Raw genomic sequence first — 19,384 nt, forward strand, 5'->3', positions numbered from 1 at the left:
GATAGATAGATAGATAGATAGATAGATAGATAGATAGATAGATAGATGTGTGCATATGTTGTTGTTTTGTCATTTTTCAGTCATGGCATGCTCTTTATGACCCCATTTGGGGTGTTCTTGACAAAGATACTGAAGTGGTTTGCTATTTCCTTTTCCAGTTCATTTTCCAGATGAGGAAAATGAGGCAAACAGGGTTAAGTGACTTGCCTAGGGTCACACAACTAATAAATGTCTGAAACCAGATTTAAACTCAGGAAGATGAGTCTTCTTGACTTCAGACCCAGCAGTCTATCCACTACCACCTAACTGCCCCCCCCACACACACACGTGTATTTTTTTAGTGTGTGTGTGTGTCTGTGTTTGTATGTTTTGTCTAAAAGAAAATTAATCTCAGAGAGAAGCAAGGAATTGTGGGGGAAGGAATGGGAAAGTCTTCCTTCTAAAGATGGGATTGAAGCTATCATGGAAAAAGCCAAGAAAACAAAAAGGTAGATGTAAGGAAGAGAAGCACTCTGGGCATGAGGAGAACCTATGTCAGCAAAGAGCAGGCTGATGGCATGGCATGGGTGAGGAACAGCAAACCAGTGTCACTGGATTTTAGAGTTCTTGGAGGGGAATAAAGCATAAAACTAAAAGGGTAGGGAAGGTCCAGGTTGTAAATGGCTTTAAATGGCAAACACAAGAGTTTCTATTTTATCATAGAAGTGATAGAGTCACTGGAGTGCATTAAGTAGGAGAGTGCCATAGTCAGACCTATGATTTAGGAAGATCACTAAGGAAGTTGAGTGCAGGATGGATTGGAGAGGAGAGCACAGAGATTCCTTTTTTTTTTAAATTCTTTTTAATTTGTGGAATGAAACAAGCTTTTCTGCAGCATAGTATAATAAAATAAAAAAGATTGCCCATTAAATTGCAAATCTATTATATACTACTTGCTACTCTTTTAAAATATACAACAAACTTATCATGTAAATTGCTTTTTGTCTTATTTTTTCTTCCTTCTTCCCTAAAGATGACACACAAATCAGACACAAATATGTAAATGTGTGTGTGTGTGTGTATATATATATATACACACACATATATAGACACACAATTGATAGATACACACATACATATGTAAAATCATTCTATATATACTTCTATTTATCAGTTCTTTCTCCGGATGCAAATAATGTCTTCCTTTATATGTCCTTTGTTGTTAATTTGGGTATTTATAATAGTCAAAATGTCTTATTCACTTTAAGTTGTTTTAAAAAAATATTTCTGTTACTGTATACAACAGTCTCTTGGTTCTATTCATTTCATTCTTCATTATTTTGTGCAAGTCTATCCACACTTTTCTAAGATCATTGAGCTCATCATTTCTTTAAAATATGCCAAAAGTGGGGAAAAAATAGGAGAAGTCACAATAAATACTCATTAGCTTGGAGAAAAGAAATTTGGATTTCCATCAACCACAGATAATAGAAACGGTATAGAAACACTGCAAGCTTAGGAATTTGAGAATTTCAGATCCAAGTGCTGGTTTCAAAGGCCATAAATACGTTGCATTCTGGCTATCTGTATCCACAAACAGACATGCTTATGAGGAAGCACAACAGCTAATCTGCATGCCTAAATTTGCCTAACCATCTTGATTCCATTTTTATCACCCTTTTCTCAATTCTTGCCCTGAGCTAAAAACATGAACTTTCTGTCTATTTTTTTTCTTCAAAGAATAAAGGAGTAAAGGAACTGAGAACGATTGTCTTACATTTCCTTTTTTCTTTTATTAATTTAATTTTTTATTTTTATTTTGAGACTTTCTATCTCAGTCTGGAAATACAGTAGTTAGTAGTCACTTATGAAGGAGATTCCCATGACTGATCTGCTCAGGAGATTTGACCGTTTCCAAACTGGGCCAATTTGGTCCTCCTCAGGCAGCCTGGTTCCCCACCCCACCCAGGGAATTCAACATCCTGGTGACAGATTTAGTGTGGATGCCCATTCATTTTAGGCCACTGCAGCTCAAAACTCCTGGGCCTAAGAGATCTGCCACCCTCCGTCTCTCCAGAAGCTGGGATTTCAGGCATACACACCACCATACTCAGTTGTCCTGTATTTCCCAAATTCATTGCCTTTTCTTAGCCTCTCTGCTAAGACAAACATAATGAATGGGTGCAAGTTGGTTTTACAACCTACACAGCAATTGAATTGAAATCTGTCATCTGACTTAAGCTTTAAGGAATTGAAAACTAGGATTTTTTTGTCCTCTGGGAAATTTCACAATCAGGAATGGTGTCAAATTCTGTGATTTTTGTTTTGCATGGCACATTGCTAATGTTGAATATATTCTGACTTATTTTATTTGCTACTGAGGCTTTGAAATGTGAGCTCTTACACTATAGCAAACAAGCTATTAAAATAGGATTCAAGTATATCACTGAGCACCCACAGATCTTCCACATAACTGTGGGACTCCTCACTACTTCTACGGTTCAATGTGCCATTTTGTACCATTGCCCACTTCAAACCACAGCTCAAACCTCCATGAATACATTTCTATTACAGAACAAACAAAAGGCCTATGGGTTTTCAAACAAATAGCATTTAATTAAGGCACAATAGAAAGATACATAGCAAGGAAGAGTCTAGTATTAAACATTCCCCAGATGAATACCATCTCTTATGCCTTAAGGGAGGTTGTATACAAATTTATTTTTAATCTATATGCCTTTTTAGCCACAATGGGAGAAAGATGCAGTGCTCAAGCTCCCAGTACTAGAAGAGAGCTGTTTATGGTCTGAAATCATCCTCCTTTTTAAGTTTCTTTTCTTCCAGTCTCAAGTACCGTATTTTACTGCATAATCATCACAAATTTTATACCAAATTATTTTGCAAAAAAAAAAAGTGACATTCCCATTATGTAAAGTTTTTTTTATAAAAAATTGTGCCAGAATTACTTAAAAATCATTTATTACTAAACTAGCTTTGGCGTAAGATTAGGATGCACGGAATACTCATAAATATGCATTAAAAATGGGAAGATGCAAGTCTTGCCACATCACGTGACTCACTCACAGCAGCTTTGCCTGCCTGCCACTCCCCTTGCACCTATGGCTCTTCTTTGGGTTGAGTGGCAATGCTGTTAGTACTGAAGCACTCCAAATAGACCGTGAAGGTCAGCTAGCTTTCAGAAATATATTGACAATGCTATTGTGCTGAGAATTCTAGCCTCACAGCTCACAATGTGCAAGAGATAAATGTGCATCCATATGCCACTGGTGAGTACATTGGTACTCTGTTTACCTTTTAAGTGGCATGACAAACAGAATTATACTATGTGATTATTATGTGATGAAAGGTTATAAACCAATTGTTTAGACTGAAAAACAAAACAGGGTATGACAATTAAGCAGTGCAATATGGTAGGCATCCTAGAAAGCTTGAATTAAGTTCAATAGACAATTTCTGCCTGTTTCATATGATATTCCATCATATTAAGAATTAAAAATAATAGGGGGGTCCAGGTAGCACAGCAAGTAAGAGCACCGGCTCCAGAGTCAGGAAGACCTGGAGATCGAATCCTGGGCTCAGACACTTAGCACCCACCCAGAAACACCTGGCTGTGTAACCTTGAGCAAGTTACTTAACCCCAATTGCTTAGGGGCGGCCAGGTGGCACAGTGAGTAAGAGCACCAGCTCCAGTGTCGGGAAGACCTGGAGATCGAATCCCAGGTTCAGACACTAAGCACCCACCCAGAAACACCTGGCTGTGTAACCTTGAGCAAGTTACTTAACCCCGATTGCTTATAAAAAAAAAAATTAAAAATAATTAATCTAAAAGCATTGCCTACCATACTATATGTGTGTGTCTGTCTGTAATATCTCACCTTTCCCATGTCTTCCCTGTTCTTTACCATCTCTATATATTTGATTATGTTCTTCTTTATGCATAAAATGATATACCCTTCCTGTCGAATTCTTATCCATTCTCTAAAACTCAATTTAAATAGCACTTCCTTCATGGAACATCCAATCTTCAATCTCGTACTGAACTGTCTACCCTCATACCTCCCATAGTGTTTTATGCACAATTCTCTAATAGACTTAGTATGCAAGATTTGGTACTACAGTTATCTAGATAGCTCTATCCGCCCCCGATCTCCAGTGGACACTAAGTTCCATGAACACAGGGATCCTGTCTTATAGAAACTTTCTCCCTTCCTTAGTGCCTATCACAATGCTGTGCACACATAAACATTGGCAAAATTGACCTAAATTCAGGGGTAAAAGGTCCCATTTGTATGCCTGCCTCTCATGAGAATAGGGGTTCATAAAATTACGGTGAAGCACAGTTAAGCTTAAGTCTCCATTCTATGAGCAATCCACATCGCTGAAACAAGTCATTCTGCAATGTGACTTTTGAGCTCAGATTTTGGGTAGGAGGCTCAGAATTTGTTGTTACTCATTCCAGTTCAGCCACATCAAGCAGGCCCTGAGCACTTTATGTTTTCAAGACCTTCTGTTCTCAATTTAGAGGCAGTTCCTCCCAACTATCCCACTTGCTAGCTGAGGATTCATTTTTATGGGAGATTGACCTGAAGGCATAAATGAAATCAGTAGAAGAGATCAGAGCAGGACAGTAAAGAATCTCAATTTCCAGGCTTCCTACTGTCTAACCTGGGGGTCATACTGCTTCCCACATTGAACACATTCTGATCTGTCTTTTCAGGGCCTTATCTTCCCAACTGAACTGTAAGTTACTGGCTAGGTGGGACAAAGTCTTGTTCATAATTGCCATATACATCACCTGATGTAATTCACAGCAAATAGTGGGTGCCTTTTAAATTGAATCATATGGGAGACTATGTCTTATAATTCTTGTAGCAAACTATCTCAGATTTAGAGTCACTGCCTCCTCCAAACTGGGGCCCCTTCATCTTCCCCTACTCCTTTTGTAGACTCTTCTCCTCCCTTACAATGCCTGGAAACTTCCAAACAAGAAATGTCCATCTTCCAAATTAATTGGTGTTTACTTGCCTGTGGCATCACAGATGGAAAGTCAATCAAATAAACAGGAGACAACAGTCCCTCTTATAAAAATGCCTTCTCATTTTTCATATCACATCCTCTTATGTGGAACTGAACCAGGTTGACCAAGAATGAACTGGATAGGCTTGATAAGAGCCTGGCATACCCTAGGCATCTCAAGGGTATTTATGGTATGATTGATGATCCCTTTCCCCTCAGCCATGTCACCAATGCCTGTTTTCCCAGGGTTGAGAAGTGGTATGAGAAGTGGTATAGTGAATAGAGTGCTGAACTTGGGAGTTAAGACATGAGTTTGAATACTGCCTCAAACAACCTCTCTCAGGTTCAATTTTCCAATTTGTAAAATCAGGATAATAGGAACACTTACCTTAGAAGATTGTTTTAAGGATCAATTGAGGTGATTTATGTGAAGTCCTTTGTAAACCTTATAGTGCATTATAAATATTAACTATTATTATTATTCCCAATCAGACTGAAAACTCCTTGACATCAGGAATCCCCAGGTCTTCTATTTTTTTTTTTTGCCTCTCACAGCAATTAGTACATAATGCTGACCACAGCTGCAGCTCAAATATTTATTAGTTGATTGGTTCTATCACAGATTTTGTGATTTCTCATCCCCAAATAATTCACTCATAATCTTTTATTATTTTTTGTTATTTCAATTCTGAAAATTGTGAGTTTTGATTCCCCAAATATTGGAATATTTGGAAATCCAGGGACTGACCACTCCTAATAAGCAGAAATGGTTGCACCTATGCTATGCATTTTTGAGCCCCCCCCCAAAGGGCACAGAACTTGAGATCTTATAAAATCCCCTGGATTTCTGCCAGAGGGATTTTTTATATATGAATAATGTTTACCATGGGATGTCTAGCCCTTAGCTTTCTATCCATATTTGAAAATGAGTTAAAACAGAAGTAGACTGGTGAGTGGGGAGGAGCGATGGTACTTGAGATCTAGAAAGATGTGCAGCATTTCAACAGTGTTTGGTTGCTTATGTGGGTCTTCTTGTCGCCATGGTTACTGATTCATTCCAAGTTGTTTCCTTACCTGAGACATACACCATGCCACTTAGAGTTGGGATTTGATTACAGATTCAGTGAAATCTTAAATATTCAGCCAGAACAACTAGAAATGGAATGGTGTACCAAAAATACTTTTAACTGAGAGATGGTAGACCCCAGCTCTGCCACAAATTTTCTTTATCTTCATGGAAAAAAAATGCTTAGCCCTTTTGGACCTCAGTTTCCCATATACAAAATAAAGGGGGTTGTACTTAGATGATTTTTATGGTTCATTTCAGCTTTAAAAATCTTTTACTTTATGACAGAGACCACATTTTCATATCTATCTTCAGAATATCCCTTTCAGGGTATTAAAACCATTGTGAAGTCTGTGGTCCTGGAAGAGGAGAAGGCATATCACCCCCCTAATTAAAAAATTAATATTTTATTTTTTCCAGTTAAATGTAAAAACAATTTTAACATTTTTCTATTTTATAATTTTGAATTCCAAATTCTCTCCCACTCCCCTCATTGAGAAGACAAGCAGTTTGATACATGTGCAGTCATGTATTAGTCATGTTGTGAAAGAAAATAGACAAGAAACCCCCAGAAAAAAAATCAAATTTTAAAAATTATGCTTCAGTCTGCATTCAGAATCTATCAGTTCTTTCTCTGGAGGAGGATATCATTTTTCATCATAGTCCTTCAGAATTGTCTTGAATCTTTGTATTGCTGAGAATAACTGTCATTCATAGGTCATCATATAATATTGCTGTTGTGGTATACGATGTTTTCCTGGTTCTGCTCACTTTACTTTGCATCAGTTCATGTAAGTCTTTCCCAATTTTTATGAAAGCATTCTGCTCATCATTTCTTGAAGCACAATAGTATTCCATCATAACTTGTTCAGTTATTCCCTATTTGATGGGTATCCCCTCAATTTTGAATTCTTTGTGACCACAAAAGGAGCTACTATAAATATCTTTATATATATAGGTCCCTTTCCTTTTTCAAAAATCTCTTTGGGATACAGACCTACCTCCTTCATTTTTGTGTAGAAACTCTGTCATTATGTTCTGCTTTCTTTTAGAAATAGTTACAAACAGTCCTTTGTTTCCGCTTTGGCCATAGGAACTCCTTCACCGACATTCTCCGGGCTATCCTGTTGTCATTGGAAGTACTTATTGAGGATCCAGAACTTCAGATAAATGGTTTTATTTTAATTATAGACTGGAGCAATTTCTCCTTCAAACAAGCCTCCAAACTCACACCGTCAATCCTCAAACTGGCCATTGAAGGCTTACAGGTATGTGTGTATACATCTATCTGAACGTGCAAATGTATATCTAATATGTTTGTAGGGGGGTTAATCATAATCTGAGTAATATTTCTCATCAAGAAGATGGAAAATGGAATAAAATTCACCTGTATATATCTTCCAATTCTTAATCAGGCTGAGCCTCAGATATTTGTTTTATTATCTTTTGTTTTTATTTAAACTTTATTCTTGCCACAGTCATATATTACTTGCTAAAACAATTACAAATAATGATCAGAGATTTGCACTTAGTCCATTTTAGTTAATAGGGATCCAAGCCATTCACATCTGTCTGATGGGAAGTATGGGGGTAGGAGAAGGAAAGGGTAAAATGTACTTAGGAAGAGAGCAATAGGAAGGACTAGGGCAGCAGATATAAGCAGGGGCTATTTTTATGGTTAAAGATTTGCTTTCTTATTTGTACTCAAAGCGGCTTTCTGTGGGATCCAACATCCCATTAACTTGGGTTTCCCTAGATTTCCAGCGGGGAAAATGCATCTTGCATGAATACAAATTTATAGCTCATGGTTTCAAATGTTTAGGAGATGAATTGTATTCATTTAAAGGAAATTGATAAAATGATATCTAACTGTTGCAGAAAGAATTTCTGCAAAGGGGGAAGGAGGATGGTTGTACCAGATGCTTTCTCAGGTCCCTTCTAACACCATCATTTCAATTCTAGCAAATTATATCCAAGAGGGTTTAGAAGGGGTATAGTGGAGATAATTTTGGGCTTGGAGTTTAAAGGACCTGAAATCTCACTGCAGATACTTTCTAGTTGCATGCCTCTGGGTTCTCCTAGCCTCAGTTTCCTCATTTGTAAAATGGGGATAATTATGGCACCTACTTTACAAGATTATTGCAAGAATCATATGAATACGTGTAAGGTTAAAGCACTACATACAAATGTCATTTTTTTATAATAGCAAACTATTACAAAGTTATAGATACAGTTTAAAATATTCAGAATTAAAATAATTTTCTTCCATGGCTTTTGTTAAAGCCTTCCTGGTTTTGTTAAAGGGTTAAAATCATGTCCAGGTTAGTAGAATGATAGATTCTAATGATAGATTCGGAGCCCAAAGTCCCCTCAGATATCATCTAGTCAATTTGTATGTGAGAAAACTGAGGCCCAGAGAAATTGAGTGATGTGGTCAAAAACCCAATAGGTGATAAGTGGCAGAGTTGGAATTGAACCCAGGTCCTCCTGCACCAGCCCCTTCTCTTTGGTTATGTAAGCTCAACTTGTGACATCTGTGTCCATTTCACAAACACGACCTTAATGCATGAATGTAGCTTCTTCCAGTGGCTACTCACTGACTCCCAAGGATAGCTGAAGCACTGGAAAAATCTGAATTAATGTGGACAAAGTTCAAGCTATGTGACCCTGGGCAAGTCACTTAACCTCTATTTGCCTCAGTTTCCTCATATGTAAAATGGAGATAATAATAGCATCTACCTCCCACGGTTGCTGTGATTATGGAAGGAGATGATATGCATAAAGTGCTTAGTATAGTGCCTGCCATGTAGGAGGTCCTATAGAAATGCTAGTTACTCCTGCTGAGACTATTTATTATTTTTATTACGATTTTCCTTCCTCAGAGTAACTTCCTCAATGCAGACCTTTGGCATCACTTATCTGCAAACACTTCTTCAGTTTTAGGCTATATGTGCTACTGACCTCAATAGGAAGGAGAATGTAGAATGAGATACAGAGGCCATGGGAGAGTCTGAGGTGTGTATGTGTGTGTGTGTGTGTGTGTGTGTGTGTGTGTGTGAGTGTGTGTGCGCATGTGCGCACATGGGTAAAAACACTTCTACAGAACAATGAGCAAGTAATAATCCATGTCCCTCAATAATATTAGTCCCTGAAGGGTTCCATGTGATCTGTACAATACCTTGCATACTCAGGCACTTAGTAAAGAGTGAATAAAAATTAATAGTTGCTCTACATAATTTTTCTTGACTTTCAAAATTCAATGTTTGCTATTATAAAAAATGTTGGAGATATTATCAATAGTGATCAAATGATTTTAAAAATTATTACCATTAGGGTGGCTAGGTGGTACAATGAATAGTGCACTGGCCCTGAAGTCAGGAGGACCTGAGTTCAAATTTGGCCTCAGACACTTAAAGCCATGTGACCTTGGGCAAGTCACTTAACCCCAATTGCCCTGCCTTCCCCCCCTCAAAAAAAAAGTCAAAAAAATTATTACCATCTTTACTTTTCAAAGAATAAGTTCATGCTGGGCCTCATCTTTAAAAATTCTACCTTATAAAGGAAGAAAAGTGAGGGGTGGGGGAAGGGAAAATCTACTATGTAAGTCTAAATATTCAAGAGTGTTCTCTTCTTAGTCTTTTTCTCTCTGTTTCAAATCTTTTCCTCCCCTAAATCTCTTTCCTTGATTATATTTTTGAACAGATAACTTGACCCTTCCTTAAAACCACCATCAAAGAAAGTTTTAAATTAAGCCTGAGAGGTGAATTACTATCCTAGCGGCCTGACCTTCCTATTTGAAATACTTGACATCTCTGGTATCAGACTTTTAAATCCTAGCGGTTTTGCCTCAGCCCTTAATCCTTCGTAAATGAATGCCATATTATTTTCTTACTGGCTAAGGCATTAAATTAGGAATCAACAGATGCTCTGAAAGATTATTGGATGGTATTAAGGAGGAATGGTTTGCACTGGTTTGTCCAAAATAAAATTTCAGCAACCAATGAAATATTCTCATAAAGAATTTCTCCCATGGATAGTTCCTATGCTAGGAACACAAATACTGATTTCAGATATCCAGAGAAGTTGCCAGAGGACCAACTGCCAATTAACTGAGACTACCTGGGCCTTTTACTTCCTCTCTTCATGCTTTCCATATCTCTGGTCCTTTGGGTATCCTCATTGCTTTTTGTTTTTCATCCTCTCTCGTTTGCAGTGAGTAACACTGAACCTCAAGACCTTGGTTCTCTACCCAATACTGTCACTTATTCATTGTCTGACATTTATACAAATCACTTAATCTTTCTGGCTTTCAGTCTCCTCATCAATAAAATGGAAACAATAACTGCTGTATCACACAGTAGGCTTCTTGTGAGAATCACAAGACAATGTCAAACTTGCTAAATTTAGCTAAGACTAGGGAAGACTTAGGGAACATGATAGACATCTTTTTTTTCTTGCATTTTGGAGGGGGGAATGTAGGACAATTGTGGTTAAGTGACTTGCCCAAGGTCACAGGCTAGTTAGTGTTTGAGGTTGGATTTCAACTCAGGTCCTCCTGACTCCAGGGCTGGTGCTCTATTCACTGTGCCACTTAGTCGTCCCCATGATAGACATCTTAAAGTAACTGAAAGACTGCCATTGGAAAAGGAATTAGACAATCTGCTTGTCCACAGTAGACAGAACTGGAAGCAATGTGGGCGGAGATGAGGGCACAAGAGGTGCTGAAGTAATTTCTTCTTGATAAAAGGAAAACTTCCTGACAATGTAAATGGGCTGTGAGTTGAATGGGTATCTTGTTTGGTAGCGGATTCCTGAGGTCTTCCAACAGAGTCTGAGTGAACATTTGTGTAGAGGTTGGACTTCATGGCTTCGTAGTACCCTTCGAACTCTAAGATTCTGTGAATTTGTGTTTACTGTAGGTGAATGTACTTTAAAAGCTATAAAGCAGAATATAAATTCAATACTGTATTACTGATACCTGGAAAAATAAAAGAACATAAAAGTTAAACCACTTCAATTTAATATTACTATATTAAACAAAACAGTTCATGAGATCACAGATTTGGATAGAAGATAGTCCACAAGAGATCGTTTCATCTATTGATATATCATTGAGGTCCCAAGTTAAGTGACTTGCCCCAAGGTCACACTGGTGGTAAGTAGAAGTACCAGGACTTCAACAAGGCTAAAATAGCTTGTTCGGATGGTCTGTGTATTTTCAGTTTTCCATTCTCTAGGCTGAGCTGGTTATTATGATTACCTAACTGAACCTAAGATGTCATCTTCCATAATATTCAGCATTTACCCATAGTCCCTACTTCAAGCCCTCTCAGCCCTCCCTCATATTTGTTACTAACATAATCAGAATTCTTTCCTTCATAATATTCTTAGCTCTTGGGCTTCCGAGATGCATTGAAAAGGAATTGGATTAACCCACAATTAGTTCATGAAAGACTACATACATTTTTTCTTATGATAATATCTGTCTTTACAGTAATTGTAATGTCATTAACATTTTTCTTATTATCAGGAACAGATCCCTCAGAAATACTGTGTCTGAACTGTGCAGTGCTTTTAAACAGGGATTTAATGGTACATCTTTTAATGACACGAACACAAGTTAAATCCATGTGCCCTACTTAGAAAATTAAAGGCCATGTACTGTCTATAATCCATTCTTCACAACCTCTTAGCATCTGTAGAAGCTCTGAATGGATATCAAGAGCAATGAACACTAAGTAGACAGTACAGTGCATAAGGAATGTGGAATTCATGAGAAAATGGAAATCCAAAGTGTTTCCTTCACTTCTGACATGCTGTGTGATCTTAGGCAGCTTCAACAACCTCCCTGTGGTTCAGCATCCCAGACTGGAATGTGTGAGTGATTGTGCTTGCCACCTGCCTTCCCCACAAAAGAGCCACTGAGGATAAATGAGATCTCTCTGCTAAGTGTTCTGAACTGCTTGGCACAAAGCTTCCAGGAAAACAGAAATAATTATCGTGAATCTCCTCATTCAGCTTCCTTCTGCAAAACTGATTATTTCTTATGTATGTGTAGGTCCCATTAACCTGAAAGCAGAGGGGATAACAAGCAATGTTCAGGGGAATGGGAACTGGGCTAATGACCCTTAGAGAGAAATTTCGATTTAGTTCTCATAGTTTCTGTCCTTTAAAAGATGGAGATTAGGCTAAGGATAACTGTCCTAGAATAAATGGCATGTGAATTACTCTTTGCAAAATAAATAGTAATAATAATTACAGAGAAAATTATTCTTTAAGGAAGTATCTAGTAGCAATATCCAAAGTCATGTTCTGTCAATCCATTGTAACCATATTCATTAATCTGTTAGCTAGATGCTTTGTGAGATGTTTCAGTTTTTAGACTATTAAATTGTCCCAATTGCATAGATATTTTGGGAATTTCATTTCAAAGAATCTTTGTGAAAATGTGGATTTTGCAAGTGCCTAAAAGCTGTTTTATTTAAATCTTGAGGGAAATTTTAAAATATATTCAATTATGTCTAAGGAACTGTTGTATGTCATACATCTTGGATTAGTTGATCTGTAATCAAATTTAGAATATTATCTATGGCTATTTTATACACAGAAGATGCACTGCCCTCAGTACCATTGGGAAATTCTAGTGAAATGAACCAGTGGCTGAATTCTGGCTCTCAAGACCTATAATATCTTTAAATTCATATGTGGAATCATCCTAGTAATCATCACAGCCCAAATATTGCTGTCAATATATAATATTTATCAGTGTTCAACCAAGCAGGATGTTTACATGGGCTTAATATGCTAACAAGTTTACTTTAAAAGATCTGTTGCTATGTATCTTATTGGTCATTTAAAAATATCTGATTCCTTTAAGTATATTGGCATTTATATAGTGTTTATTAATAGTCATGGCAGTGGTTTTTTCTTTACCTTTAATGCACACATCCATTTACCCATAAAATGTCTTCTAATTTTTTTTGGTAATATACCCTATCAGCCCATTTTTGAGCCCTTCCCAATATGTGAATATTTACTTATTTGTAAATTATATACAAGTACTAGTAACTCATATTTATGTATATCATAAAACTTACATGAAATAGTGTTTTTAAAAGATGAAATAATATTTGATCCTAGAGTTAATAGGGAACCATTGGAGCTTACCAAATAGTCAAGTGACATGATAAGACTTAAAATTTAGGACAAAAAAAAGCACTTTGACAGCTGTGTGGAAAATGATTTGGAGCAAGAGACTTTAGGGGAGAAGTTTGGTGTAATTAGAAGAATTCTGTGATTTCTGAAAAGAAATTCAGCTCACACTCCTCATCCTCCTGCTCAACTCTGTGCCCAATTGACTATAAATTTTCAGTGTCCATGACACGCACACTGATAGACAAGCTCTTTGGCTTTTCTATCCAACTGTGTATCATAATCTGGACAACAGGCATTCTTCATGCATTTGACTTTTCCTGTGGAAATAGTTACACTAAATTCTTGAGAATAATTACAGATGTCATTTAGGTGTTTGGAGGTATGGTGCCGTTAGCACAATATCATCCCTAAATAAAAGCAATGGCAGAATTCACCATCCAAAGAGAATCTCTTTTTTCTTGAATTATTTGTTATTTTATTTTATTTTAATTATGTGACTTTAATTCATTTAGATATTGGTTGATGACCCAACTGGAATGATTTCTAGGAGAGTACTTTTTGCTTGTTTTTGAAGAAAGGGATTCTTTGTTGTGTTGTTTGATTTTCTCGGAAGGTTTATATAAATAAGTACATCCGGTCATCGTGAACATCCTCAACAGAATAACAATAAAGTTCAGAAGCAAACAAAAAAAGTAGTCTCATTCAAAGTCGTTTATGCTCCTTGTATGATCCTGAACCACTTGGTCCATCTTTGGGGCTGGGTACCAACCCAGCAAGTGGCAAAAGTAGTCTTGCTACATTGCTATGTTGCTCCATCCTTAAAAGCCACAGCATCTATACCCACATCTGCAGTCCCTGTTTAACAGCTACACTCAGCATAACAGTGAACACTGTGCATTGCTCATATTCCCTTTCTTTTCCCCTTGACTCTTACGCAGATCTCTTCCATCTAAGTGGTAAACACATCTCTTTTGTTTTATGTCTCACCTGAAATTTTTTATCAAAAGATCATCACAAAAATTTTATCTCTATTCTTATATCTCTCAAGAAATCTTACATAATTTTGACATACACACAAGAAGTATCTTGTTGGAGAAGTTTTTAAGGTAGTGTTTTGCTCTCCTAAATAAAATTCCATTTTAACAAACAAAGCTTTAGCACAGTAACATCTTGCATTCTTTGTATCTTTCAGTTAATTGTTTGATGATAAAAATGGTCTACTGTGGAATATTGCTAACAAAAGCTTGCCTGTTCTTTCTAACATTCACTTCAAGGATGCCCAATTCAAGGATGTGGGATAGGAAAGAAGTATGGATAGGCAGTCATTGACATTCTCTTGGTGATCTTTTTTGTTAATAAAATGGTCCAAGATTTTTTCCACCCCTTTTATATCTCATCCTCCTTCCTTTACCTCATGAGTCAATGGCCCAATGCCCTCGCCATTGTATTGTCATCAGCAAAAACCTTCTTTTAGCATGCTTAGTCTAGTCCAACAATTTTTCTTTTATCTATTTCTGTTCCTCAAGTTCTGTGATATTAGAGTCCAAATATAGTACCACCATTATCTTTGATGATGAAAAGATTTTGTTATAATAATATTTGCAGATTTTGTTCATCTTTTCTTTCATTGATGTCCTTCCAGTTTCATCTTTAAATGCCCTCAGGATGTCTTAGCTTCCCTCTGCTTCCTCTTGCAATTTTATGAAGCAATACTGTGTGTGATCTTTATCTTTCTCTGTAAAATTTCATGAACAGATTCAAATTCTAAATTGGTGTTGTCCTTGGCTACTGTAATTCTCTACTTGGCAAGTAGGTCAAGTGTTTGCTGCTCAATGGTCTTGTGATAATTTCCTCCATTACTATTTTTTTGCATCAAGAACTTACATAGGTAAGGTTGACATTTTAATCACACACTATGTATTTTTCTCATTTTTATTCTAATTTCATATTAATTTTTATCTTTGTACTAACAAATGAGTGGTCTAATTAAATATTATGAAATTAATTCAGAAATGACATCCACATAATAAGTAATCTATTGACTTAAAATATGTTACTTTTTTGTGATAATATTTGATATTCACCATCTTTAGTGCCTTCAAATTTTTTTTTCTCTAAAAAAGAACTCATGATGTAGAGGGATAAGGCTTTAATTCCGTTTACAAGTCTTTGGTCTCTTGTTCTATAATCCTAATTCTCATCCTTGTAAACCTTTAGATTAGTCACACAGTATAAAAGCACAGGTCAATTTAATCTGGAAAGTCTTCCTGAGTTCTTGTAGAATTTCTCTGTGACTTGATTCTCTGTAACAAATGTTGGTACCTTATCTGTAATTATGCTCTTTTAGCAAGTATCATCAGTGCTGCAACATGTGACAGCCAAATGTCTCATGAAATTATGTTTTTTATTGTTGCTGGCTACAAGAAAAAAAAACCAGGTCCTTTCTTTGCCTCTAAGGAGAGCTTGTGAAGCAGAAAGCTTCCACTGAGTTCTTTCTTCTTCTGGTTTTGTTTATAGAGAGATTGTCAAGATAGGCTGGATTCAGTTTCACCAGTAATATATCCACTATCTGATCCTTGGACAAGGATACTATATTTAAAGTACTTAAAGTTGTTAATGTGAATAATCTAAAAAAAAAGTATCTTTCTTCTTTCCTTCCACCATAAATACAGAACTAGATAGGCACTACATAAGACTCAGAGACTGTTTTGTATTTTACTTTGTGTCATGGGCTGCCATAGCCAGAGAATTCATCACCAAGAGACCATTCCACTGTTGATAATCCACTCCATACTTAGACTGGTCCTTGGAAAGTAGACTCATCCTGTTGCTAAGACTATATACAAACTTTTCCATTTATGAGAGCTTAGGCTCTTTTGGCATAATCTTCAAAAACTAGTCACTTCTACACCATGATGAAGCACCAGGGCAGACTTTGTGTTCCAAAGTTCTAAGTTAGTTGCCCTCTCACTTTCTCTTACCTTAACCTTATATTTCCACACATCTTGTCTCTCATGTCCTTCATGGAGTCAGGAATACCTGAGTTTAAATCCTGTCTCATATATTTATTAATTTTGTGGCCCAAAGTCACTTAACCTCTTTCAGTCTCAATTTCTTCCTCTTTAAAATGGGTACATTACAAAGACTTTTTTCATGGGAACACAATAATTCCCTATTTCTCATTGACCCTGTTTAATGTTCTAAGATTGGTTTTATTTCACTAGCCCAAGCAATAGTACTTTGATGCTTTCTAAATATTTGGATAGATAGAATGGAAGGTTTAATTATCTTTCAACATTAGAGATAAATCTATTCCCTATGTCTAAAAAGAACTGTGATCAAGGGAAGCAGAAGTTATTTTTCTTTGATCATGAAGAATTATTTTCAGCATTAAAACTTATAGGATCTATTATTGGTCTTTAAAATATTTTTTGCATTGAAGGAAGATCTTTTTAGATGGGAAAATCTTTGAAGGAAGAGAATGTCTACTTTGCTAATAACCTGCAGAAATGACATCTTCTAGCGAGGAGTGATCCATGAGTCAATCCTGGGGAGTGGGGGAGGAGCCCAGGGCTTCTTCACCTGCTCGGCCCCTGCCTCTGGCCTTCCTGCCCAAGGTCATGCTCCCCTCCCCTCCCCCCATGACAGGATGCTCTCAGCGCCTCAAAATCCAATTAAAAAGAATGCATTACAGCAAAAAAAGAAAAGAAAAGAAAAAAAGAAATGACATCTTCTAAATATTGTGTAAGATAAGAGGATCTTGAGAGGAAGGGATTTCAAAGATCACTTGATCCAATCCCTCATTTAGCAGATGAGGAAATCAAGGTCACAAGTAGCTGAATAAATTGCCAGAGATCATACAGCTAATTAGTGGAAGAGTCAAGATTCTAACCTAGGGCTTTTGACTTCAAGTTTACTGTTTTTTTCTACTGTGGCATTCTGCTGGAGCCAGCTCAAATAAGCTCATTGTTCAAACAAGCCAAATGTTAAATTTTCAATGTGAGCATTTGTACCTTGGAAACTGGCAAATGCTGTGAATCAGGATTTGATTTAATATTTCATTAATTTCTAGATTGAAGAAACTAATGGAGAAAATATTGATTATGCAAATTAAGCTTAAAATGTATTGTATAGGGGGCAACTAAGTGGCACAGTAGATAGAGCACTGACCCTGGGCGGAGTCAGGAGAACCTGAGTTCAAATCTTCAAAGCTTGACATTTAGTAGTTGTGTGACCCTAGGCAAGTCACTTAACTCCTATTGCCTCATACATACATACATGCACACAAATATGTATATATGTGTATCTGACTGTCTATCTATCTATCTATATGTTGTACATATTGTCCACTCCAAGAGATGGTTGTTAAATGTTTGCCAGTACCCCCCCAATTACATGTGATTACATAACATAAAAATTTATGTCTCCGTAAATCTATTCTATTTGTCATGCCATTTAACTATATCTCATAGATGAATTGAATTGAATTTGTTGAATTTAGGAGGAAAAGGGAAAATGAGGCTGTGAGACAGGAGTAGCAGGAAAGAAAAATGAGTTTCATGAACATCATGCTGAAATTTTATTAGTCAGGTAGTGAAATCCCATAGGCCATAATCCCTGGGCTCATTAAGGATTTCAAAGAAATTATGAGTAAGTATTTTCCATTCATTGAATAGGCTTTAATTGCAATTTTTTAGAGGGAAAGCCTAGAATACAAAGTTTTTAAGTGGATTTTAAAAGTCTTGAAGAAAAAGTTTAATTATCTAGGAGAAAAAAGATTGAAAGAGTAATAATTAATGTCAATTGCTGGAGCAATCTCTAGTGGAATTTCTCAAAAATCGTATCTTGTGCTGTTTAATATTTTTATCAATGATTTGGGTAAAAGTATGCTTTTCTGATTTGTCTACAAAGCGAAGCTTGGGAGAGAACCAGCATGTTGAACAACAGAACTGGGATCAAGATGGGAAAAATCTAATGAGATAAAACTTAATAGGGATAAATGTAAAGTCCCCTACTTTGAGTTCAAAAAAATCGACTGCATAAGTACAAGAGAGGAAATGCATAGTTAGACAACATTTTCATACGAAGAAGACCGATGAGTTTTTGAAAACTTTAAGTTTAATGAGTCCCTAGTATGATATGACAGTCAAACAATTTTTTGTTGCCGGCCAGTTGTTTCAGACATGTCTGACTCTTCATCATCCCATTTGGGGTCTTCTTTTTTTTTTGGAGGGCAGTTGCGGTTAAGTGACTTGCCCAAAGTCACAATGCTAGTTTTGTGTGTGTGTGTGTGTGTGTGTGTGTGTGTGCGTGTGTGAAGTGTCTGAGGCCAGATTTGAATTCAGGTCCTCCTGACTCCAGGGCCAGCGCTCTATTCACTGCACCACCTAGTCGCCCCTTGGTAAAGATATTAGAGTGGTTTGCCATTTCCTTCTCTTTCTCATTTTACAGATGAGGAAAACTAAGGTAAACAGGGTTAAGTGACTTACCCAGGCCACACAGCTAGTAAAAAAAAAGTCAGATTTGAACTCAGGAAGATGAGTCCACCTTGTGCCACCTAGCTAGTGAAAAAACAATTTTAGACCACATTGATAGAAACATAACATTCAGGATCTGGGAGGACCATTAGTCCCCCAGTCTTCTACCCTAATCAGTTCACATGTGGAATATTGTGTTAAGTTCTAGGTACCATAGTTTAAGAAGTGTATGGACAAGTTGAAGTATGGCAAGAAGAGAGATAATGAGGAACCTTATGGTGATATGTGAACATTGGTAAAAGGAACGTTGGAAGTTTAGCCTGGAAAAGGAAATATTTGAAGGGTAAGTGAAAGTTATTTTCCAGTGACAAACTCAAATTCAAATGGCAAAGGATTAGACTTGTTTTACTTGGTCCTAGGAAACAGAACTAGTAGGAATGGGTGGAAGCTGATTTGGTTTCATTGAAAAAAATAAGTCTCAGGGTGGCTAGGTGGCACCAGCCCTGGAGTCAGGAGGACCTGAGTTCAAATCCAGCCTCAGACACTTAACACTTACTAGCCACATGACTTTGGGCAAGTCACTTAACCCCAACTGCCCTGCCCTTCCCCTTCCAAATAAAAAAGAAAAAAAAGTCTTCTGAAAATTAGCTGGCCCAAAGTGGAATCGGAT

The 19,384-nt window shown here is 36.8% G+C and overlaps 1 protein-coding gene across 1 annotated transcript in view; it reads left to right on the top strand.

Annotated features, from left to right (window-relative positions):
* The window catches only part of CLVS1 (clavesin 1), a 231,255-nt gene that overhangs the window by 91,937 nt on the left and 119,934 nt on the right, over positions 1–19,384 (top strand). Inside the window, exon 3 of the mRNA XM_069100013.1 lies at positions 7,176–7,350. Coding sequence (XP_068956114.1) covers positions 7,176–7,350 — 175 coding nt within the window. The remainder of the gene's footprint in view (positions 1–7,175; positions 7,351–19,384) is intronic.

This window comes from Petaurus breviceps, unplaced genomic scaffold, assembly GCF_028583685.1.
Source record: "Petaurus breviceps papuanus isolate PSGF00001 unplaced genomic scaffold, PetGlider_PUasm1.0 38, whole genome shotgun sequence".
NCBI lineage: Eukaryota > Metazoa > Chordata > Mammalia > Diprotodontia > Petauridae > Petaurus > Petaurus breviceps.